The sequence below is a fragment of the Diabrotica undecimpunctata genome, chromosome 1 (assembly GCF_040954645.1).
Source record: "Diabrotica undecimpunctata isolate CICGRU chromosome 1, icDiaUnde3, whole genome shotgun sequence".
In the NCBI taxonomy this organism is placed as follows: Eukaryota; Metazoa; Arthropoda; class Insecta; order Coleoptera; family Chrysomelidae; genus Diabrotica; species Diabrotica undecimpunctata.
Window position 1 is genome coordinate 89,507,094 of NC_092803.1, and position 26,438 is coordinate 89,533,531.

The 26,438-nt window shown below is 34.5% G+C and overlaps 1 protein-coding gene across 5 annotated transcripts in view; it reads right to left on the reverse strand.

The window, feature by feature from the left end:
- Positions 1–26,438, reverse strand: part of Ythdf (YTH domain-containing family protein) — a 687,327-nt gene that overhangs the window by 289,895 nt on the left and 370,994 nt on the right. For all 5 annotated transcript variants that reach the window (XM_072545119.1, XM_072545102.1, XM_072545111.1 and 2 more), the window contains one exon: positions 3,717–3,921. In XM_072545119.1, coding sequence (XP_072401220.1) covers positions 3,717–3,921 — 205 coding nt within the window. The remainder of the gene's footprint in view (positions 1–3,716; positions 3,922–26,438) is intronic.

Sequence of the window (26,438 nt, forward strand, 5' to 3'; positions counted from 1 at the left end):
AACATGAGGTTAGTCCATTAAATTTTGAAATTCACAAAACATTAAACTTAACTTATTTAAAGTACATATATATATATATATATATATATATATATATATATATATATGTAATTACAATAATTTATTTTTTTTATTTTGTAGCAATCATGGTTGATAATAATTATTATTTTGATGTTTGATTTATGTCAGAAAGACACTCGTATCTGTTTATTAAATTTTTTGTTGTTGATAACTAGTTTTCGATTGTTATATGGTTTTGTACAAAGTGGTGCCAAATATGAATATTTCATTTTTTTTCTCTTTTATTTAATTAGTTTTCACGTCTTAATATCTTAGTTTCATTGAAATTAAATGAATGATTCTTATTAATTGCATGATCTATTAATGCACACATATTTTTATTATTTCTAAGGTCACTTTTATGTGATGTTAGTTTGCAAACCCAATTAAACTAATTAACAAATTTTTATTTAACAACCCCACTAATAGAATGATTGACATAAATCAAACACGAGAATCAAATCACCAAATCGTGCAATCTCAATTTACTTTCACAACACTACATTACATACCAAAATTAACATCCAAACTAACTAAAGTCTTTGCTAACTATTCTCAGATTAAAATTGCAACTAAAAATATTAAAACATTAACATCATTGTATACAAAAACTAAATCACCTATTAGCATTATGGAAAGCTCAAATGTAGTTTACAGAATACCATGCTAAAATTGTGATAAGTCATACATCGGACACACATCTAGAAATCTAACAGGCAGACTAAACATCACATAAAAGTTACCTTAGAAATAATAAAAATACGTGTTCATTAATAAATCATCCAATTAATAAGAATCATTCATTTAATTTCAATGAAACTAAGATATTAAGACGTGAAACCCAATTAAATAAAAGAGAATTCTTAGAAATGGTATGCATAAATAAATATCAATGCGTTAATAAAAAAACCGATATTGATAAACTAAGCAATATCTATAATTACATTCTGTCTTACGAAAACTAATACTATAATTCCCTAATATTAAATTTCCTGACTAAATTAAAAAAAAATTTAAATATTCATATTTGGTGCCACTTTGTAACCAACCATATAACAATCGAAAACTAGTTATCAACAACAAAAAATTTAATAAACAGAAACAAGTGTCTTTATGACATAAATCAAACATCAAAATAATAATTACTATCAATCATGATTCCTACAAAATTAAAGATAATTAAAATATTACATAACTTATATACTAAAACGCTAAGCCCTTTTCTTGTCCACCACTTTACTCAAAAACCATTTAGATAATTAAAATATTTTTTCGGAATATTATTAGTATTACGTATGAGATTGTCAAGATATACTTTTGGTACAAAAATTCACTTCCGGTTTTGAGATGACCGGAAGTTAAAATTTACTTTAAGTTTTAGACCCCACAATGTATATATGGATCGAAAGGTCTCGTCGAGACGAATCTAAATATGTACTTCCGGTTGCGATCCGACACCGGAAGTGACCCGAAACGCGCATAAAACGTCAAGATAGAGCAAATCTGACACCGGATTCGTGATCAGCATGCAAAATTAACTGCTAAATGATAACATTGTAACAAAAACATTGTTTTCGACGAAATATTTCGTGATATTTAATACACTTTTTACTTGCATTATTATTGATGAATGTTATGTATATTCTTGCTTATATTGTTTGTATTGATCTCTTAATTTTTCTCGCAAAATAAAAATTTCATTTAAAAAACTCGATGTCGAGTTGGTCCGCTAGTATACTTTAAATAAGTTAAGTTTAATGTTTTGAGAATTTCAAAATTTAATGGACTAACCTCATGTTATAAGTTTTTGTGCTACTTTTATACAAGGTTTTTTTTTAATCCTAATTTCATTGTATTTACTGATATTTACTGATAAAATAATTATAATCATATTTTAGCATATCCTGAAGAAGTGAATAAATTTTGCGAAAGCTAGATAAAAGAACAAAGAGTTTTACTTATCCTGTCCTATTAATGACTGCAACCTCAAAATGAAACTTTAGTTTATATAACGGGTCAGTCAATAATACCTAACTACTTTATCTATATATATATATATATATATATATATATATATATATATATATATATATATATATATATATGTTGTAAAAACTACGACCGTCAATTTATATTTCTAAAGTATTCAACTAGTGAATTCAGAGGTTTAATCGGTCATTCAGGTTGGCAAATAAAAAAAGAAGTCAACTACTTCATAAGTTTATCGAAGACGTTTCGCTTTATATTTCTAAAGCTTCATCAGTTCTCTAAAATATAACAAATGACATAGAGTTTATGAGAAATACAGATGTTTATAGTTCATAACTTACAACTCAATATGTAGTATATTATCGATGTTATCATATATCTACTGTACACTTTACTCAATATTTAAAACTAACTTAATCAAAAAAGAAAAAACAAAAAACAAAAAACAACACACAAACTTTGCCGAAAATAATGTTCATATTCGTAGATATGAATATTTAAAAAATTTTAAACGAACATTTGGCTTCATTTAGATGGTTCTCCGCTGAAGACCAACAAAGTTCTGATTTATTGCAATCTAGCAAACAACTTGACGCGATACCGAAAATTTTTTTATTTAAGGGCCATGTGTCACCAAATTCCAAGGTTTGAGACAATTATGAACTTCTACAGGGGACATTGCATAATTAGTTGGACGGGTGGAATTTGTATGGCGGAAATATTTTGATATATTATTTTTAATTTATGTTTTAATGAAACTTGGAAATAGGGGATGATTTTGTTATTATTTTGAATGGAAATACGCCAACTTTTAACTGAAGAATAATTGGAAATTATTCTTCAGTTATAAAATCACATATAAAATATAACATTTAAAATAATGGACAATATACATTTTAAAATTTAGTTGGAAAGTTAAAATTTTAAAATTTTGTTAGTGACATCTTTTCATGGTGTGTTTTGACTGATCCATAGAGAACAGAAAAAAAAACAAAAATAGTGTGATTAAAAAGTAATTAGGAGTTCTTGCTATTATATTAATGGAAGTAGTATCTTAAACCTGTCTTGATAGTATGCAACATGTTTTATATGCAGGTGTATTACGGTGTGTATATGTAAAAGTAAATCTTTATTTTATTTTTGATGTTTTGTCAGTAAGTAACAATAAATGTTGCTCAATTTATCTATGTCTGACTTTTTATTTATACAATAAAGACAAGTCAGAAATAGATAAATTGAGCAACATTTATTGTTACTTACTGACAAAACATCAAAAATAAAATAAAGATTTACTTTTACATATACACACCGTAATACACCTGCATACAAAACATGTTGCATACTATCAAGACAGGTTTAAGATACTACTTCCATTAATATAATAGCAAGAACTCCTAATTACTTTTTAATCACACGATCAACAGTTTTCAATATTTAACTTCTAAAAATTAAAAAAAAAATTATTTAGTAATTAAAGAACGGCATATATGACAAATTTTATGGGAAGGTATTATCTGTTTTATTATCAGTTATTAGAAACATGTAAATTTTTCACCTACTAGGTATAGATGTGTATATCTAGTATATCACTCTACAGACAGTTGTTCTTTAGAATTGTTATTCAATCCTATTTCTCCAAAACATTTTTAATTTTCTACTATACTTACTTTAAATTGACCTTTCCATTTATCCTGAGACCAAACAGAACTATTTGCATTGTAATCAACAGGCGACACCATTTGGGCCATACCACAGAAATGGCCTGAACCATTCACAGAAAAGAATAGATAAATATTACCACGTTCCCTATATGCATTATCTAATCTTTTATTTCCGTGTTCGGTACTACACCATATTTCGTATTTGATACTCCTAAAAATTTGAAATATTAGTAACAGCAAAGAGAAAATAGTATGGTGTTAAAACTAACTAAAAATTAATTAGGAATATTAATTTATAAGTTTTTGGTTTAGTATAAGGCAACATATAGTATCTATATAAATAAAATGAATCTCTGAACTGTTTGTAAGCGCATAACTTCAAAACGACTGCACCCAAATTAGATAATTCTTTTTTTGCTGTGTTTGTTATTATCATGAGAAGGTTTGTGTAAAATATAATTAAAAAAAAATTAAATCGGAATATAACTAATAAATGACCCCATATTATGACTAAAAAAGTAAGCAATGATTAACAAAATAAATTTCAGTATTGATAGATTGACATAACGACAGCTATAATTGGTATTTAGCTGTAATTTTCCATAGACAAACGGCATCCCAATGTAGTCAATTTTGCTGTTCACCTAGTGAATGGATAACGACTTTATATCACGAGAAAAAACGCAACTCAATGAGCTTAACGATCACCAACGACAACGTTGAAATGTTTTTTCGTTGAAAGGGATACTTGGCAGCATATAAACTGTTTGTTCAGGCTGTTAAGCCGTTGTCTTTTGAGATTAGTTCTCGACGTTTCGCCAACACTAGGGGTTGGCATCTTCTGGAGATGTTACTGCTTCGCTTGTAACCTGAAACTGACGCCGCGTTGTACCAGAGAACTACGAACACAAAGGAGAAGACAAAAAGAATTTATATTATTGTCATCACACCATGATTCGGATATACATAGTAAATCCAGACTTTTAGTTTTAAGTAATAATTCGATACAATTTATTTTGTTTACAATAGATTCAGAGTTAATACATACGATTTTTAGTTGATTGGTATTGCCTTTAAAATTATTTGTAGTATCTAGTTTGCCTAAGTCGGATCTGTAAAAATTATTTCTGGTTTTGTTGTTAACTGCGGCTGCGATTAATACAATTTTTGTACTTAAAGTCAAAATAACGAACCATTGAACCTTCAGGCCAGATGCTGGGATTGAGAACTTCATTTTTATAATCCAATGGATATGAAACTTTAAAGCTTGCTTGGTACTCCGTACCTTTACCTTCTTGCAGTAGAAATGTATATTTGGAGCATTTACCTTTAAATAATTGGTCAAATCTTCCGTTGTCTGTTGTGTAATTATATTATTGTGTAAATAAATAATTATTGATTGGAATAAGATTTATGTTTGTTTACTATTAATATCGGTATCAATTATCGGTCTAATTATGTTTCCAACAATTTTTAGTTTGAGCATTTTAGTAATTTCTTTGTTTCGTTTAAATCAAATATTCTCGTGTATAAAACCCTCTATATATTTTTATTTCCTAAAAATACTATATTCGTATTGTTGTCTTCGAGGGCGCTGACACCCGACCACCATCTGTTGATTTTTTGACCTGAGCCTTCGGAGACTTGCGTCTTTCAATAAAAGAAATTGCACTGACACCAAATTTAATGTTTTCATTTTGAACTATCCCTGGCAGACTAAAGTTTATTTTTTTATTGCTCCACTTAACGAGAGCTCGGACGGACACGTCGGGGTCGGCTTACTGTTCGAAAGTCAAACTAATACTATTATGTAATAACTAATAATAATTACAAAGCAATAGTAATTACCTGTTATTATTCTTAGGAAATCTAAATAAACTTATTCCTTTTCCTGTCACAGATTGAACATCTGCGAATCGCACAAACATAACCAGACATTTTAAATATAAATTAAACTTTTAACTATAAATAAATTATATAAATGGTCAAATGCACTTGTTGAGTTGAGTATTTACCACAGACGCCTACGGACTATCGTAAAACAACCAGAGTTAAAGAATAAGCACGTGTTGATGACAGTTAAACAACCAGAATCGAGCATGCGTATACAAAAACGGTACACGTTTTAGAACGGTTGTGTCGCTTCTCTCTGTTCACTGTTCATAGTTCTCTGGTTGTACTACGGAGGCAATATTTATTCCTTCTTCTATCCGATTAAAATTATTTGGATGCTTATATATTTCCACCGCTTCCCGATACAACCGTGGGTAGTACTGTAAAGTTTTGTCCAGCATCTGCGTTTTTTCAAATAGTATTCGCAGCGGCGGCCGGCCAGGTGAAGTAGGTGAAGGTGAGGTTCACCAAAAAATATAATTAAATTGAGACAAATAAATAAAAAATGAAAACATTATTATATCTAAATTCTGAAATTAATTATTTATTCTCTTTTAATTAATCTAAAAATTAAAAAAGACAACTAGCTTTATTAGCAGTACGTACTTGACGGTCAAGTCCTGACCTGTGTCACTAGCCGTGTATAATAGGATTCAGGAAGAGGTGAATATAATTTTTGAAATGCGAAATCCATCTGCATCAGTGTTTACGGTTGCCATGGCAACGTGACGTCAGCCTATCCTTAGTGATAGCTGAGAAAACTGGTGCGTGCAGTTCCGTTTAAAAATATATTATTCGTCTTCACCCACTGTTGGATGTGTATTTGGCATTCCTATTTTTCGGAAATTTCTCTAAGCGACAATATTTTGAAATTTAGTCCATTATATATATATATATATATATATATATATATATATATATATATATTTATATATAGGATAGTATAGTATTTATTAGTTTAGTTTAGTCACAGTATTAATTTTATTTGTTTAGTGCACTTTATTAATACATTTCTCTGTGGTTTGTTTCGGATTTCGGAATAAAGTGTTCTCGCGGATTTCGTTTGGACAAAAATAATTTTAGAGAGACATGAATCCAATTAATGACTTCTTCTTCTTCTTCTTCCTATGCCATCTCCATTAACGGAGGTTGGCGACCACTTTTCTAAAAATTTCTGTCTTTTGCAACGTGGAATAAATCGTCTACAGTCATGTTTGTCCAGTCTCAAATATTTCGCAGCCATGATTTCCTCTTTCTACCTATTCCCTTTTTGCCATCGACACTACCCTGCATGATGACCTGCAGAAGACTATATTAAATGGTGGCTAAATTAATGACTTGGTGTGTAATATATTAGAGACTCCATTTAGGCATTGGAAAAATGAAGATGAAAGGGATGTTCTTTTAAATTGTCGACCAACCAGTATTTTAAACATCTGCGTCTGATCCAGAGTGGTCGGCTGCAATCAGCATCTGACTTAGAGTGGTCGGCTGCAATCAGCATCTGACTTAGAGTGGGTGGCTGAATCGAAACTCACCAACCCGTCTTAGCTGGCGTGCTATTTTAATCGCCAAAAAAACCCTCAATGAAATGTCGAGGTTCAGAACAAAAATACCCCAGTCAAGCAGAACGATTCGTATCTAGTATAAGTGCCCTAAAAAACTGTTTTCAAGTTATTAGGGCCAGAAACTCTAAATATTTTTTAACGAATTTTATACGAGATATGGGCGCGAAGTAGGTACCAAAACTCCTTTTGGCTCCGACAAGCTTTCCTCATCTTCACCACTTTTTTAGGCCACGAGCCGCCGCTGAGTATTCGATGTTCTCCGCTTCCCAAAGCGTGTTCGGCAACGGCAGATTTGTCAATATGTTCTAAACGACAATGGCATTTATGTTCATTTATCCTTGTGTTTGTGTGTCGTTTCGTGGTTACCACATATACCATTCCACATGTGCATGGTATTCGATATACTCCGGCCGTTGCTAATGGGTCGCGTTTGTCTTTCACCGATCTTTGTATTTCTCTCCTAGTATAACCATTAGACGTGAGCGCTTTTGAAGTTCACTTTGGAGATGCTGTGGTTCACGAATTCTTTTCGCCCTCTCCGCCAGAGTTTTGATGATACCTTGTTTTTGGCTTGGATGATGATTTGAGTTCCTGTTTAGGTATCTGTCAGTGTGTGTAGGTTTTCGATACACTTGATGTCCTAAGTAACCTTCCTTTCGATTTAATAATACATCTAGTAACGCTAGTTGTTGATCTTTTTCTGTTTCCATCGTAAATTGAATATTTGGATGTAGTGTATTTATATAAGACAGGAAATCGTTCAGTTTTTCTACTTCGTGACCCAAAATCACAAATTCCCATTGCTACTCCATCTATCTGTTCATAAATCTGGTCTTCCCATGAAAAGTAGGTGGTAGTGAGGCAAATACGGTATAATTCTACCATATCCTTGGAAACTAGTTCCTCAATTAAATTCAGAACGTCTTCTAGGGAAACTCTTGTAAATAGGGAAAGAACATTAAAGCTAAAAAAATGTCAGATTCCTGTAAAGTTATCCTTTTGATTTTCCCAATGAAATGGGCGGAGTCTTTTACAAAGGCATCGTTTTTTCCTATATGTGGTTGTAAAATATCGGCCAGATGTTTAGCAAGGCTGTAAGACGGAGATCCTATGGAGCTCACAATAGGGCGTAGAGGTACACAGTCTTTGTGGATCTTCGGCAAGCCATACAAGCGTGGTGGGACTGCTTCGCTGTTGCATATTCTTGGTTTTATATCCTCTGGTATGGACGAAGATTTTATAAGTCTATTGATTTTCCGTAGGGTGACTGCTGTGGGATCTTTTTTAAGTTTCTTATATACCGTAGGATCTATAAGATTTTGTATTTTTGTTTTGTAGTCGGTTGTCTTCATTACGACGGTGGCGTTTCCCTTGTCTGCTGGTAAAATTACAACATCTTTGTCTGCGTTTAACGATTTTATGGCACGGATTTCGTGGTGGCTCAGGTTATTTTTCGGTGTCTTAGCTTTATGCAGAATTCTCGCTGATTCTGTCCTTATTTATTCAGCATTTTCGATTGGTAAGTTGCGAATCGCAGACTCTATATTAGCAATGATATCTTCTTTGGGTATAACTTTAGGTGCAATCGCAAAATTTCCCCCTTTGGCTAGCAATGATGTTTCGGCTGGAGTTAAAACTTTATCTGAAAGGTTGACCACTGTCCTTTCTGTGTGTTGTTTTGATTCTACCTCCTTATGTTTGGTTAAGCGTTCGTACTTGTTTCTCTGGCGTTCAGTGTTCCTTCCTAGTTCATTTTCCATTTTCCTGTAACAAATGGATTCAATCTTATTCCAATCTTCATATTTCAGCCTGCTGCTCAAAACGTAAAACAAATCTAGAAGCTCCTTGTCAACCTTCGACAAATTTCGTCTGGTCTCATGTATTCGTTCTCGTAATAGTGCTTTTTCCATGCGTGTATATATTCTATTGGCTTGACTTGTTCTGATGGATCGATTTGTTTGTAAGATCAAACAAATGATGCTGGACAAAACTTCACAGTACTACCCACGGTTGTATCGGGAAGCGGTGGAAATATATAAGCACTCAAATAATTTTAATCGGATAAAAGATGGACTGAAAATTAACAAGACATGGATACCAATATTAAAATCCATAAACACCCTTCCCGCCAAACACGAAGAAAGAAAAGCTATTACAAACGACGACACGCCCCCTCAAGCCGAAACCAGTGGAGGGGAGGCGAGTGGGAAATGTAAATATTGCCTCAGTAGTACAACGCGGCGTCAGTTTCAGGTTACAAGCGAAGCAGTAACATCTCCAGAAGATGCCAACCCCTAGTGTTGGCGAAACGTCGAAAACTAATCTCAAAAGACAACGACCTAACAGCCCGAACAAACAGTTTAACAAGTTAGACGATGGCCGTGAAAGCCTAACGCAGTATATATAAGCTTATATATTGTTGGGTAAATTTAAAGTCAGCGGTAAGTCAGAAAATGTTTATTAAAATAAATAAAAATAAAATATAATAATATAGAGTAAAATAAAATAAAACAGAATAAAATAGAACAAAATAAAATAAAATGGAATAAAATACAATACAATAAAATATAATAAAATCAAATCTTAAATTTGACAAATATTAACAGACCCGCAGTATGTTAATTCAGTTGTTTGGTCTGTCTTTTATTTTATATTTTTATTTCAGTTTATTATTAAGACATCGTTTTTTTTATGTAGCTTAATATATTGTTACGATAAATATGACTCATATTTAACCTGTAAACATGTTATTATTCTAATAAGAATTTTCTAGTAGTTTCCCCTACGATAAAACCGGTCTTCTTTCCATGCCGTTCAAGAGAGTTCAGGGGTCAGCACAGGTCAACATCCGTCCGCTTCGAAGGGAATCCAGAACAACGGATATTTAATATATATATAATTTTCGTTGAAAACAGTCTGAATAATAATATCGAGTCGAGTTTTGAAATGTAATGCGCGTACTGTCGGGAATATAAATTGTAATAAATGTTGTAAATAAATTATATAATTATAGTGTAAAATAAATTAGTGTAATATTGTATAAATAAAGACCTTAATAAACTAAGTGTTAGAACATTTTATAATAAAGTTAATAAATTAGATTAATAAACTCAGTTCAATTGGTGTCAGAAAAGTAGAATATTTTAAATAAATAGTGAAAATTACTGCGATTTATGAGCTCACAGTTACGAATTTAAGAAGACATCTCGGGGACAGAGAATTAGCTTCTACCAGAAAAAAGGCTGATTTAGTCCAACGACTAAAGAACGCTTTGGAGGAAGAGGGTTTGGACCCCGAAACTTATATATTTGAAGTCAAACATGCTGCTGTCATCTCGTCGATTTCGAAACATTCTGGTGACATCGCATCATTAGAGAACAGAGTTTCTGGTGACATCGAATCATTAGAGAACAAAGCTTTTGGTGACATCGCATCATTAGAGAACAAAGTTTTTGGCGATATTTCAAAAGTTTCCAGCGACATCGCTTTTTTTGAAAACAAAGTTTCTAACGAGATTTCTTCTCTAGAAAGCAAAGTTTCTGCTAACATCTCTAAAGTTATTTCTGAGATGTCTGTCCTCGATGATAGAATGTCTTCGTTAAAAAACCAAGTTGCTGCCGATATGTTGGCCTTCGAAGAAAATATATGGAAAGGAAGATGGAAGAAACAGGGACAACAGAGAGAGGAAACAATCCAATTACAGTAGAGACAAAAGAAGACGAGACGAAATGTAAGTTGGAAACACAGCCGAAATTTGAAGGAAGTGTTCATGTTAAAGTCCCAACTTTCGACGGAAAATCGTCATGGAACAACTACATGAAATAGTTCGAATCAGCTACAAGAGCGAATGGATGCTAATCGAAGCAGAAAAAGAAAAGGCTGTAAACCTAACTATCGCTCTTCGAGGAGATGCCTTAGATGTGTTTCAGACCATAGCCATAGAGGAGACGGATGATTTCGAACAACTTAAAAAGAGGTTAAATATGCGATATGGCATTTGGAGCATGTATATCATTAGCAGCTTAGAAGTCAAAGACAAAAGAGAGATGAGGTTTTTCAAGAATATGAGGTAGATATTGCCAGATTAGTAAGGTATGCTCAACAGCTCCCGAAGACATGATGGAAAAATTGTCCGTTCAAACGTTTATTGATGGTCTTCGTGTTCATGAAATGCAGAGAACACTGCGATTAGCTCGTCACAAGACGCTAGTTGATGTCTTATCCGCCGCGCTCGAATACGAGTCAGCTACGCATCCTTCTGGCGAGTACAGTAAAGTTAGGACTGTAAAAGAGGAAGGAGATGAAGATAAATTTGACCAGCTCGTTAATATGATGAAAAGTATTACATACAAGAAAACGGAGACCATAAAATCAAGAAACTCACCATCAGGAAAACTAAAACGGATCGGCCTTAGGAGGCAGCTTCGACCCGGAACTTTTCCAAAGACCCTCTCATACTAATAGCTTCTTTGAAATGTCGTGAAGATAGTGTATATGTAGAGGGAGAAATAAATGGTAAAAGGCATACGTTGTTGGTGGATACCGGAGCGACCAGAACAATTATACGCCCGACAGTTATAAACAGCCGTAAGAAACTGTTACCAACGAGGTTGCGAGTTCGGACCGCTACAGGTGAAAATGCCAACATTCATGGAGAAATCCAGGTACAATTAGGAATCGAGGCAGAAAAGTTCGCATACTGTTATAGTTGCTGACATCGCAGAGGATGTTATATTAGGAATGGACCTAATCACTCTGCATGGATTTCAATTGGATTTTAAGAATAAGGTAATTAAAGTTGGTAACGAGGAGGTATTTCTTCATCCACATGATGACAACACTGTGTAAGCAGCCGTTAAAGAAGATACCGTCGTGCCTGCGAGAAGTGAAACGATCATAGTATCGCGGTTACAGGGAATTGTGAACGAAGGGACACCTGTTATGATGGAGCCTTGGAACCATGACGACGAGGTTGGCCGAAGAATCATAATTGGAAAGGAATTCATAATTCAAGGATGACAGGAAAGAGTCCTTGAATATTTTAGTAAAGTTCTTTCAAAACCTGAGCGGAATTATTGCCTCACGAGAAGAGAACTATCAGTAGTAAAATCAGTAGAGCACTTCTATCAATACGTCTATGGAAGGAAGTTTTTAATCCGAACCGACCAGGCCGCCCTTAAGTGGTTGATGCAATTAAAGAATCAAGAGGCTCAGATAGCCAGATGGATCGAACGACTCCAAGAATACGATTTCAAGATTGAGCACCGAGCGTTAGTCACAGAAACGCTGATTCTTTTTCCAGAAGGCTATGCCCAGCAACGATGGTCAACGACGATTGGACGCCTACTAAGATAAGGGAAGAACAAGATAGAGATCCAGTTATACAGAAAATTCGAAAATGGAAAGAAGAAAACCACCTTGGCAAGAAATATCAAACCTATGCTCAGTAGTTAAGACGTATTGGGCCCAGTGGGACTCATTTATCATGGAAGATAGCTTGCTCAAACGAGTACTGGGAAATGATGACGGTTCAGAGAAGAAAAGACAGTTGGTGATCCCAAAGAGCAGAATAGCCGAAGTACTTCGTCAGTTACACGACAGTCCATCAGGAGGGCATTTCGGTGTAAAAAAAACCCTTCAGCGAATTCGGGAACGGTTTTATTGGATGAACAGTTCCGACGACATAAAAGACTGGTGTAGAAATGTCCTATTTGTGCTACGAGTAACGGGATTTACCGAAAAAGGAGAGCTCCTATGAGACAATATAATGTTGGAAGCTCGTTTGAAAGAATAGCTTTGGACATTGCTGAACCATTTCCAGAAAGTGAAAATGGAGGCAAGTACATGTTGGTAGTAATGGATTACTTCACTAAGTGGGTCGAGATTTACGCACTTCCAGACCAGAAGGCCGCCACCATTGCAGATAAGTTGATCAAAGAATATATCAGCCGATTTGGAGTGCCTTTGGAGATTCATTTGGAGTGACCAAGGAAGGAACTTCGAAAGCGACCTATTCCAAGGAATATGTGATAGACTAGGCATGAAAAAAACAAGAACTACAGCATATCATCTGTCCTACTCGGACGCGAGATGCGACTACCTTGTGATTTAGAGTTTGGGTGTCGACCTGGAGAAGATGTAGCAGGTGAAGATTAGATGATCGAATTACGAAGAAGACTGGACGATGAACATGAGTTGGTTCGTTCCCATCTTCAGATTGCTAGCGACCGAATAAAGAAACGGTACGATACGCAAGCCGAAAAGGGGTACTTTAAGAAGAACGAAAAAGTCTGGCTCCATAATCCCAAGAAGCGAAAAGGTTGTTCTCCCAAGTTGCAGCAGTTTTGGGAAGATCCATATCTCATTATGGAGAAGATCAACGATGTCATCTACCGAATAAGCAAGATTCCGAGGTGAAAGCCGATGATAGTACACCATAACCGGCTAGCGTCTTTCGAAGGTGATCACGACGTAGATGAAGACGTGGAAGTAAACCAAATCCAAGATGTGTCTGACCTCACGTTTGAGGAATTCTGGGGGCCTATGGAGGTACCGGTAAAGCAAGACATGGTGTTACCACTGAAGAAAAGGTCTACTCGCGCTTTTCGATGACTACTTGCTGGCCTTTACCATCCCGGCCAGTATCAAAGACGCACCAGAGTTGGCATCCGTCTTTCGAAGGAAGTTCGGTCAAGTTGCAGAACTTCAATGCCAAGTGCCAGGTGCCGGGAAAGATTTGAAACTCCAAGATGCATCATGTTACCTTTTCTACCTGGTAACAAAAGACACTGCCCGTGACCAACCTACTTACCGAGATGTATGGGAAGCCTTACTTCAATTGAGACAGCACGTACTAGAGTCCGACGCGCAAAAGTTAGCCATGCCAAAGTTAGAGTGCCGCCAATTAGATTGGAGGGTTATCCGAAGTATGGTGGAGAAGATCTTTAAAGACACCGAAGTCCAGTTGTTAGTTACTGGTGCGGAGGGAAATTGTACCCTTGTCATTTTTATACAACTGGAAGCACCAAATAGCAGTTGCCGATACCAGCATACCGTTCCAGTTCCAGTCCCGACAAGATTCCAGGAGGAACCATCTTATAAGAGGGGGGCAATGTTACGATAAATATGACTCATATTTAACCTGTAAACATGTTATTATCCTAATAAGAATTTTCTAGTAGTTTCCCCTATGATAAAACCGGTCTTCTTTCCATGCCGTTCAAGAGAGTTCAGGGGTCAGCACAGGTCAACATCCGTCCGCTTCGAAGGGATCCAGAACAACGGATATTTAATATGTATAGAGAATTTTCGTTGAAAACAGTTAGTCTGAATAATAATATCGAGTCGAGTGTTGAAATGTAACGCGCGTATTGTCGGGAATGTAAATTGTAATAAATGTTGTAAATAAATTATATAATTATAGTGTAAAATAAATTATTGTAATATTCTATAAATAAGGACCTTAATAAACTAAGTGTTAGAACATTTTATAATAAATAAAGTTAATAAATTAGATTAATAAACTCAGTTCAATATATTTCAAAGAAAATTTATGACGCACCATTAATATTTGTCAGTAAAAAAATGCTATTCATTTCCTTTTGTGACTTTATGAAAGAGAACAACAGTTACAAAGAGAACAACAGTTCAATACTGAAACCTTTGTCAAAGCAGTTCAAAAAACAACTTAGAGATATAATTGAATATCATTACACAAATAGCAGTAAACAATGGTTACAACGAACAAACAATAAATAAAATTTTAAATCAAAAATTACTTAAGAAAGCCCTGAAATTAGTATTTCTACTACCAGAGAAAATATCCAGTACCTTCTGCTCGGTTACATATACAGGATATCAACAAAAATAGCCAAACACATAAAAATGAAAGGAATAACACCGACTTTGAGAACATTGACGAAATTCGTGTACCCCTCAACAATAAAATGCTGGCAGGACCCTGGTCTACCATTCCTTAAGGTATACGACCTTTAGCTAGCCACTAGCCCCTACGAGTCCGACACAATTTGAGGCTGGCGCGTTGCAAGAAGCATCTCGGGGCTCCACCCTCACCGTAGTACCTGTGTTGCGGTACGCACATCCGTCCGTTATCTCCCCCCCCCCCCCAACCGGGCTGCAGAGGAGCTCTCATTTACCACTCTTAAGTCTCCCAATGTGGGCACGTGCCGTAACCCCACGCCCTTAATGAAGAAAGGGTGTATGAGGGACGAAGCATGTGCAACCTCACCTTGTGTAGAGGATGTAAGTTAAATATTATTTGAATTTCACGTTGTGTAATAATACAAAAGCACATGTATTGTAGAAAAAAAACACATTCGTAAAAATATAATAAATAATTATAAAACGTAAAATATTTTATAAACGAGAAATTTAAAAATAGCGTCCTTATCCTAACGCTGATGTGATAAGACTCTTTTTGAGGGTCGACCTTTTTCTGTCCGCAACTACCTGGAGCCCCTTTCAAGGGATGTAAAATGCAAGGTCGGGTATAACTTAACTGAAAGTGTATCATACGGGGTTGCTAGAAAGTTTTAACATTCAAGCCGCCTCCCTTCAACGCATGCAGGGATTCAACAAGTAATAGAGTTGAGTCAAAAGTTTTTTTCACTGTTTGTTTCAATGAAGCTTAAGTCACTGATCTGTGGGTAGGACGCACATCTTTGTCACTGGTCGCTTGAAACAACCTCTGTTATTTTTAATTGTCACTGCACGAACTATTCCGTCACTACCCGCATGTAATTGAGTCACTTTACCCAGGCACCATCTTAAGGGTTTAGTCCCATCTTCCTTCACCTTCACTAGACTTTCAATGCTGAGAAGACTGTTGAAATGTTTTTTCCACTTAACCCGCTGCTGGAGGGATGAAATGTATTCCTTGAACCACCTAGTCCAATAACCTTGGATCATTTTTTGAAACCTTTGGAATCTGCTAATGCTGTTTTCCTTGACATCTAAGAAATTCCATCTCTTCATTCCTTCCCATTAGTCGCCTCTTACGACAGGCAGAGATAACTTGCCCAGGCTGTATTCTCCGCGAGCCTGACGGAGAACTTTTAGAACAAACAACAACTTAAGCAAATATATTAAGAACAAGAGCAAAAAGAAAAAGCGCTTACACAGTGGCGTATACAAGCTTAAATGTCGACTGCCCAAAAACTTACATCGGTCAAACTAGTAGAATTTTAAACAAACGTACAGCAGAATATAAAAAGACTTTCAATAATAGAAAAGCATATTCTACGTACGCACTTCACCTTCTAGACTATAATCATTCTTTTAATGACGAATTTAAAATTCTTTACATTCAAAATAAAGGCCTTAAGCTATCTTTATTAGAATTTATGGAAATTAACAGATTAAAAAATACAGATATAATTCTGAATGACCACAAACAGTTCTCCTCTCCTCAATTTATTCAGTTAAAGACTATAAAGTGTAAACGCATACCGAAAATAGATCACTTGAGAAAGACACTCTGCTGAAACAGCTGTAGTGATAATAATTTATAATACATTTTGTGAGAGTGTTGAAAAAGTTTTCACTGTTTTATTGTTAAATAAAATGAATTTCTATGAAGTAATAGTCGAATCCATCACTTAGCAGGAAAAAGTTACTTGAATGAATAAAAATTCAAATGATGGGGAGATAAAACCTCGTGACATTTAGAAAGCTAATAAGTCTCTTGCTGTAGATATTGATATGAATTATAAGTAAAACATAAATAAGCAAAAATTAAGAGACGAAAAAAACCAAATAAAAAATAAAGAGTTAGCAAAAGAAAGGCGATAAAATTGAAAATTTAATATACTGAGTAATTCCTTAGAACCTTTGGTAGTAAATGAAGAAGGACTGTGAGTCTTCCTATGTCATCACATAGGAAGATTTAATCACTTCAAAATCGCAACAGATTTGTTAAAATTGAATTAAAAAGATATTAACACTTTAAATGTATTGTAGTTGTGCATTGTACCTATTTATGGTGATCAGTAAAAAGAACATTCAACATATCGACCTGAATATTGAAGCCGAACCTATTGAAAGAGTACACCGATTTAAATATCTGGGATATACAGTAAATGATAAGTGGGACCCAGACGTAGAGATTAAGATCCGAATTGAAATAGCAAGATCCAAATTCATCAAAATGAGAAAGCTCTTAAGCCATCGCCACCTAAGCGTTAACCTCCGATGACGCGCCACGAAATGCTACGTACTCTCTACGCTACTTTACGGAGTTGAAGGGTGGACGGTAACAGCAGCAACTATAAAGAAGTTACGGCTCTAGAAATGTGGCTGTATCGACGCATACTGAGAATACCTTGGACAGACAGAGTGACCAACACAGAGGTATTAGGACGAATGGGTGAGGAGGTGGAATTGTTAACAACTGTTAAAAGGAGGAAAGCGTCATACCTGGGCCATGTGTTCCGTAATGATAAGTACAGTCTGCTACAGCTTATCGTGGAAGGCAAGATTGAAGGTAGAAGTGGTTTGGGCAGAAAGAAGAAATCCTGGCTGAGAAACTTGAGAGATTGGTTTCAAATACCAGAAGCTGCGAACATAATACATGTGGCACAAAACAGAGAAACCTATCGTTTGATGGTCGCCAACCTTCGGTAGAAGACGGCACATAAAGAAGAAGATTGTACCTATTGTTGGAGCTTACATAAGAATATTTATTTATATATTTATAAGGTAGGTTAAAACGTTAACATGTCATTGTGTAAACGTAATAATAATGTTGATGAAATTTTAGAATACCAGGCACAGGTTGGGGTGTGGCCATTTGTAAAAATAGTTTTTATAAAAACAGGAAGTCTACAGATGCTGATCAACAAATAGCATTTTTCACGTTTACCAAAGATACAAAATTAGAATAAATATTTATTATGCGCTGTTGCAGAAAAGATAAAATAAATATAAAAACTGCTACAGTTGTAGGAATCATTTCATGAAGGATGGTTTTGTGGATGGCATGTAAGCTCGAATAATGGGAACTAGGCCTACGTTGAAATTAAAGGATGAAGGTAAGTGTTATTGACTTAATGTAATTCTGTGAATTATCATCATCATTTTGTAGCAATTCCAAGTGAAAACTTAAAATCTCTGGGAGATGTTTGAAAACAAAACAAAGTGTGAAACTACAGCAAGAAGTGATAAAAGAGTAACAATGAAAAGACAAAAAGCTATCATTGAAGACTGATTAGTGGTGCATTCACATGAAGTGGAAGAAATTTCAAAAGCTTTCACAATAAGATATTTTAGTAAAAGGTGTTAATTATATCTAAGATATACCCTGCAATATAAACATTACAAAAATGGGCTGCACACATTAATCTTAGATATAGTCGGATAAGATTTACTTCAGGTGATGTATGTTGCTGGAAAATCAAAAAGTGAACTACTAAGATTAGCCGTCTTGTCCTATGATGAAATGAAAGTCTGTGTCCAGTATGAATATGACCAAAAAAAGTGTGAAGAGGTTGGCTCCCATAGGTATATGCAAATAGTGACGGCTAGAGGACTTTTCGATAAATGGAAGCAACCAGTCTACATTGGCTTTGATACACGTATGACTGACAATATTTTATCTACAATAATTACTAAGTTACACAATGTAAAATCTAATGTAGTTACAATGTAAAATCTAATGTAGTTACATGCGTGTCTGATTGCGGGGGAGGCAATCAAGGACTTTAGAAAAAAAAATGAATATTTCAGTTGGCATCACACATTTTACACACCCAGTCAGAAAAGAAAATACCTATATGTTTGCTGATGCTCTCTATCTCCTAAACTTAACAAAGAAACTAATTAATCTACACAGGATTTAAATATGAAGACAGAAGTGTATTGAAAAAAGATTTCTGAAAAGAACTAATTGAAGCTGTAACAACAGAAATAAGTTCTAGATCTAAGCTGACTTCAGCATTCGTTGGACAGTGAACAGGTGTATGTCAATATCGATAATATGTGCCGGTGTCCTTGACTAGTGCCATTATCAAATTAATAGGTATTTAATTTGAAAAGAAACAAGCCGATCTACAAAAAAGATGGGATCTAATTTATTATTATTATGACTGAATCGGGGGGTGGTGTTGAGCCATCCCAGAATAATACATTATTAATGAATACGGAAGACAAAAGGTACATTAATTTAAATAGCAGATATAAAATAAATGATTCAGGATATTACTATGTCTTCATGAATTCAAATAACCAGTATTATATCATCCACCCTACCTTACCACAAGATGTTGCCTATATTTTCAAATACGCAATGCCAAAGAAATTGACAGCCACAATTACACGTCTGAAAACTAATCACGGTGCATTCCCAGTTCACTTGGTAAGTTAAATATTATCTCTTCTGGGGTATGCTCATGCGATAATATATCACAATGTGACATCAACCATATTCTTTTTAAGTGCGATAAACATAAGTATGAAACACATCAGCTGAATTCAAAATTATCAAGACTTAAAATTCAGACTCCCATAAACATAACCCATGATAGTAGAGAAGTATGTCGCCAATAGCTCAATTCCGGCTTTACGATTGGTCAAATTGCAACCATAATTGCAGCCAATGGTATTGCCCGAAATTGGAACTCAATTCCGGCTTTACGATTGGTCGAATTGGAACGATAATTGCAACCAATGGTATTGTCCGAAATTGAGCATTGGCTGTCGTGCAAGCTCCAATGGCAGAGCGCCATGGAGCACTTGACCTACTTAATTTCATATAAGTATAGGTGCACAACGGCCAAAAGTTCGTTCTGGTCTGGACAGGGCTCCGTAGAACCAGCCTTCTTGGCATTAGAAACCTTCTGGTTGATTTAGTTCTCCGAAACTCTGCTTTTTATTGCACCTAACCACTATCCTTTTATTTCAGGATTTTTCTAAGTTCTCTAGCGAGACTTAGTCTAATTTATATTTAAATTGTATTTATTTCAGCTTTTTCGACTTCGGATATTTCTCGTGAAATATTTTATTTCGAATTAAATCGTATTTTCGAATTCATATTTTTCTTCTATTTTCAGGGTATTTTTTGACATAGAAAATTTTGGTAAGATATTTATTTCTGATTTAATAACTTAGGATAATTTGAATTATTTGGTTATTTCTTTCAGGATTTTTCTTAAACGAACTTAGAATAGTTTCTTAATGGAGTTATTCGATATTTTCAGGGAATTTTAACTTAGCATAATTTCGTAAATTATTGTTATTTTAATTTCTCTTTCAGATTTCAAGAAAGAAGTTCATAACCGATCTTAAAATAATTTTTCATATTTATTTATTTAGTATTTTTCGACGAATTTAGACTTAGGATAATTCCTGACAAATTATTTCTTTTCCTTTAGGAACTTTGAAATATTTTCGGATATAACTTAGGATATTTTTCTAATATTTATTCTCTTTCAGGGACTTTGAAATATTTCTAATATTTTATTTCCCTTTGTTGACTTTGAAATATTTTCAGACCAAAAATAACTTTATTAATAATATACTAATAAAGAATAATTTTACTAATATTTTATATCTCTTTTGGACTTTGAAATATTTTGGTATAAAAAATAACTTAGAATATTTTTCTACATTTTAGGTCTCATCGACACACAGATTAAACCAAGATTGTCTGGAAATCTTTTTCTGATAGGTAAGAAATAATTTGTTACCTATTTTAAGCATTTTTAATTATTTTGTATTTTTACTTGAGAACAAGGGGTGGAAAACATGACCATCCGTCAAATCTAAATACCCTTTACAAAGTACGAAAGATAATACTAAGAAAAATCCAGGTATGGTACAAAGAACTACTAACGCTTTTCATTATGGTTATAAAGAATATAAAGAATATATCGTTATAAAAGCTTTTCATCAAGCAAAGATAAATATGTTGCCACCTGAAGTACCCACAAGTGTAGATACTGTTGTTTATGGATCTGCAAAGTAAAAGTAGCAACAGTTCAGAATTGTCACAAATTCCAGCTAATATAACAAAAAAACCGAAACAGATGGGTTGATATATACTGCTGGTTTCAAAGCGTTTAAACATAAAAATAAATTCCCAAATTTAGGAAGACATACCTACGAGGAACGAAATATAAATGTTCATAATTATTCTGTACCATTCTGGGTACAATATTTATCATTTGGTGGAATTATAAATGGATAGACCAAGTAATTGACAATGGAAAAATATTTCCAAAATTTTCATGATAAAAACCTAAATCGGGGTAAGAAAATTTTACCCCGATTATCTGAGTTGCCTTCTTTCTATATGTTCTTATGTTAACTCTATTTGCAAATCTTCTCTTATTTGAGTGTTCCGTAGTCTATCTCTTTTGGTCACTTCTAGAACTCGTTTCAAATGATCCATTTCTGCTGCCTGTATTTTACTCTATTTTTAGCTTGAAAGTTTATCTTTAAATGTCAAGGTAAAAACCAAACCTACCTATCGCAAAAAATATTCGACATAACTGTATCTAACTTAGTTGACAAATGGTGGCATAACAAAAATTCTTAAAAATTTAGCTGAAGCATTTCCTAATATTTCCCTGCTGAAACTAATTTCTTTCATTCTAATTTCAATATTCTTTATTCCCAAACCAAAATTTATTTTCCTACCTTTGATGATAACAACGCCATTCAACTTCAGAAACAACTTGCCAAATTTGATAAGCCATATAGGCTTTTCACTGATGGGTCGAAATCCATTCTAGGAGTTGGTTGTGCGGTATATATCCAAAACAATCAAGAACACATTATGTTTAAATTAAACCAACAATGTTACATTTATTCCGCAGAACTGTTTGCAATGTATCAAACTCTGGAATGGACTATTGAGAAGAAAATGTCTGATCAATAAATAGTAATCCTGTAGGATTCAAACTCTGCGTTATCTGCTTTAGATAATTTGCATAAGCATATTTAGAAAACAGTACTATCGTCAAAATTTTAGAAAATCAACTAAAGTTAATTAAAACAAATAATTCAGTCTCTTTCATTTGGGTAAAGGGACATGCTGGTATCTTGGATAACACCAATAGAAGAGTATATTCAATGTTTATTAGATGCCTTGTTAATCATGACACTGTGAAAGCCTATCTTTATAGATTTAATTTAAGTGAAACAGAACTCTGCGATTGTAATGGTAACACTGACGATATCAATCATTGGATGTTCGGGTGCATATATAATAATGCTGCTATTAAGTATCTATTGGAAAAATCTGATAAAAGAACAAATACCTCTTCCTCAGAGTCAATATTCTATTTTATATATCTTTAGTCGTAATATTAGGCTTAACAAAATTATCCCCAACTCCGGGGATAATTCCCAGGAGTTGGGTGTATACCATATACTTAAAATACTCGAACATCGAAGTAAAACACTTCTGTTTAAAAATTAAATTTAAGATTTAAAAATCCAAAAGATCAAGTTCAAAACTAATGAGTCCATCTTCAGTGAACCTAAAAGCAAGTAATCACACTAAATTAATAAAAACGTAAAGTACAATTTTGACTGTTACATATATGCAAAAATGTGGTTAATTACTTACTTTGTAGTACTTGCAAAATAATCTTAAAACCAAACAGTGGTTGGGTTTAAATGGATTAAACCATACTTGAAATTGTTAAATCATTTGGTAATATGCCGATGGGCTTAGATTGCCTACAGGGCACATAAGTCTACTAGAAATGCCTTCAGTAAAGCTGATAAAGGTAACTGCCTTGTTATTTTAGAACAACAACTTTATATTGACAAAGTCACTTCTTTCTTAGAGAACAACAACTTCACCCTTCTCTCATTGATCTATCTAAATCTTTTATCTCCAAAATTAAAAACAATTTTCAAATTTCTTTTCTTAACAAGAAGAACCCTACCGTTAAATCCGCAGTAACCTTCTCATACTCAGACTGTATGGTTACCTAAGATACACAAAATTGACATTCCTACTAGTTCAGTTGTTAGTTTCTTCAACCCTACAGTGTCTATTCTGTCTAAATTATTTTCTTAACACTCTAAAAAACTTAATGATTTCACCCCTCAATTCACAGTCTCTAACTTTCACCAATTAGTTGAAAAACTTCAACTTATTAATCTTAATCCTAATATTACTATGCTATCCTTTGATGTTAGCAATTTATTTGCTTCACTACCCAAACAGGAATTTATAAGTCTGGTTAACACACTCCTTACAAATAAATCTATCTTCCCCATCAAAATTTCGTCAATTTTAAATATTCTAAAAATTTAACCTGATGGTTTAGCAATGGGTAGTTGCTTATACCCGTTCTTAGCTGATGTCTATATGGATCATTTAGAATCCAATCATATCACAAAAAATCCCGAGATTCTACACTTCCGTTCTAATATGTTGATGACTGCTTAGTTTTCATTACAGGTAACTTTGATTCATCCCATAACTTACTTGATAAAATCAATCAAATTCATCCTAACATTACATTTACCATGGAACTCGAAACTTCTAACTCCTTCAACTTCCTTGACTTATCCATCACCAGACTTAATGACCACTTCAGATTTGGTATCTACGGTAAGCCTACAGAAACAGATCATGTCATCCACTTCTCCTCAAACCATCCACTGTCACAGAAGCTCTCTGCTTTTCGCAGTTTTATTCATAGATTACATTCCATACCTCTTCCACCGACTGATTTCAACTAATGAATTGAACCATTATTAAACAAATTGCTGTTAACAATGGTTATGATCCATCCATTATTAATAAATTTCAACACAAAAAAAGCTCAGATTCCTCCAACAATCAGCCTTTCCCTCAACTTTAAATATTTCTCCCTAAGGTGAAGGTGAAGGTGTCTAATTAATTCACAATATACAACAAAGAAACATTACGTTTAGATGTGTACGAAGACTTAGAGATCATTAAAGACATGAAGAACAGTTCCAACTGTGTCAACACACAAACTTCGCCAACCGTAATTTTGTTCCCATCCATCGACAGTTGTTTTTTAAATCTCCATACTTTCTTAACTTTTACTCAATAACCTCTCATATCTTCTTTTCCTTATTTACATATTAATAAATTCATCATTTCCTTTTATTTCCATCCTCCCTCATTATACTCCGTTACCTCAATAACTGCAATTAATTTACCCAGCTCATTCATCTCAACGTACTCAGTACGTACAACGTACGATCAGTACTAACTCATCCAATCTTTTTCTCCTGCTACTACATCGATACTCTTATTCATCTTCATGTCTTGAATACCAAATTTAATACATTTCCATATTTCTTCATTATCAATTTTTTTTTTCATTCCCGTATTATCATTGTTATTACTTCCTACTTTAACAAAATATTAACTCATCCAGTATTTATTATTATCCAGATTTAGCCATACGGCATCCAGATTTAGCCATACGGCTCACACTCCCTCTAAGGGGAAAATTCACTCATCTCAGATACGTACGGTATCAAAAGCATTGAGCTCTGGTGGGACTCTTTCCGTGTTATCGAGCCCAAGGTCACTTGGTTTGCTGGAGTATCTCCCAAAAATTTTCGTACACATCTGGACGTCGCGAGGAGTACAGCTTTCTGCATGGCCTTATAAAGATGTTCATTTAGACCCAGCTGTTTTTGGAAATAACACCAGTAGTAGATAGAATAATAGGTACTGTCTGGGTACTTTCCATTCTCCATTGTCTCCTGATTTGTATTTCTAGATCTCTATACTTGGCGATCTTTTCGTTGTATTTAACACGCAAATTATTAGGTTTTAGGTATCGCCACATCAACCAGGCCACCAGGCAAACCACAAGTGTTGTTTGCCTGGTAAGTTTATTAACTAGTATGAGATCAGGTCTATTATGTGCCACTGGTTGGTCTGTGAGCACAGTGCGGTCCCAGTATAGCTTGTAGTAGTCATTTTCAAGCATTCTGTCAGGGACATACTGATAATAAGGAAGATGGTCGGTTTGGAGAAGTCCCAGTTTGTCAGCTAGTTCTTGGTGGATAATCTCTCCTAGTGAGTCATGGCGTTCTTTATAATCAGTTCCGACAAACGCCTGGCAGCCCCCGGTAAGATGTTGGATGGTTTCTTGGGCTTGGCATCCATATCGGCATTTGTCATTTTGGACTTGAGGATCTTTAACAATATATTTCAGGTAATTTTAGTTGGAATAACCTGATCCTAAATGGCAAGTAGAAAGCCCTCAGTCTCGGGAAACATCTTTCCTGATGTCAACCAATAGTTCGACGCTGTATTGTCGACATATTCTTGGCTGATCTCATTGGGACGTCGCCCATGCAGAGGTTTACTCATCCAGGTGCGCATTTTTTCTTGCTTAGTCTGCACCTGAAAATAAGTTCTTAAATTAGCAACCTGTTTATCCAATTGATCACCTATGTCCATAAGTCCTCTTCCCCCTTGATATCGCGGTAATGTTGTGCTCTCTACTGCACTGCGTGGATGGTGTTTTTGCGTCTTTGTGAGAAGTGTTCTTACTTTCCGCTGAAGACTTTCTATATCCGTTTTTGACCACTTTATAATACCAAATGAGTAGCTCAGCGCGGAACAGGCGTATGCATTTAATGCCTTAAACAAATTTTTACTATTAAGATATGACCGATTTAGTTGTCTTACTCTTCGTACGAACTCGGAAGATAGTTCGGTTTTCATTAGCTTATGGTCAATTTTTCGCGCTTGCTATACTCCGAGATATTTTTACATATCATTTTCACCCATTGCCTGGATGTTTTGGCCATCTTGCATATCGAAACCTCCGGGCTGAAGCTTTCCTCTGACTATATTTAGTATACGGCACTTTTCTAGTCCAAAATGCATACTAATATCATTTGAGAAAGTTTCTACAGTTTTTAGTATCTGATCTAGGTGGTTTCGAGTGGAAGCCATTAATTTCAAATCAGCCATATACAACAGATGATTAAGCTTCGCCACAACAGTATTGTTATTTTTGATGCTAAATCCTGAGTCAGTGGAGTTCAGCAGCTGAGATAGTGGGTTCATCGCTAGGCAGAACCAAAGTGGACTCAACGAGTCTCCCTGGAAAAGGCCCCGGTTAATAGGGATATCTTCAGTTTCGATATTGGTTTCACCAGGTATTTGAAGGTGAATTTTAGTCTTCAAGTCTGCCATTATATGCTTCAAAAAGGTCACGAGATTATCATCGACTTTATATATTTTCAATATATCTATAAGCCACTCATGCGGTACTGAATCAAAAGCCTTCTT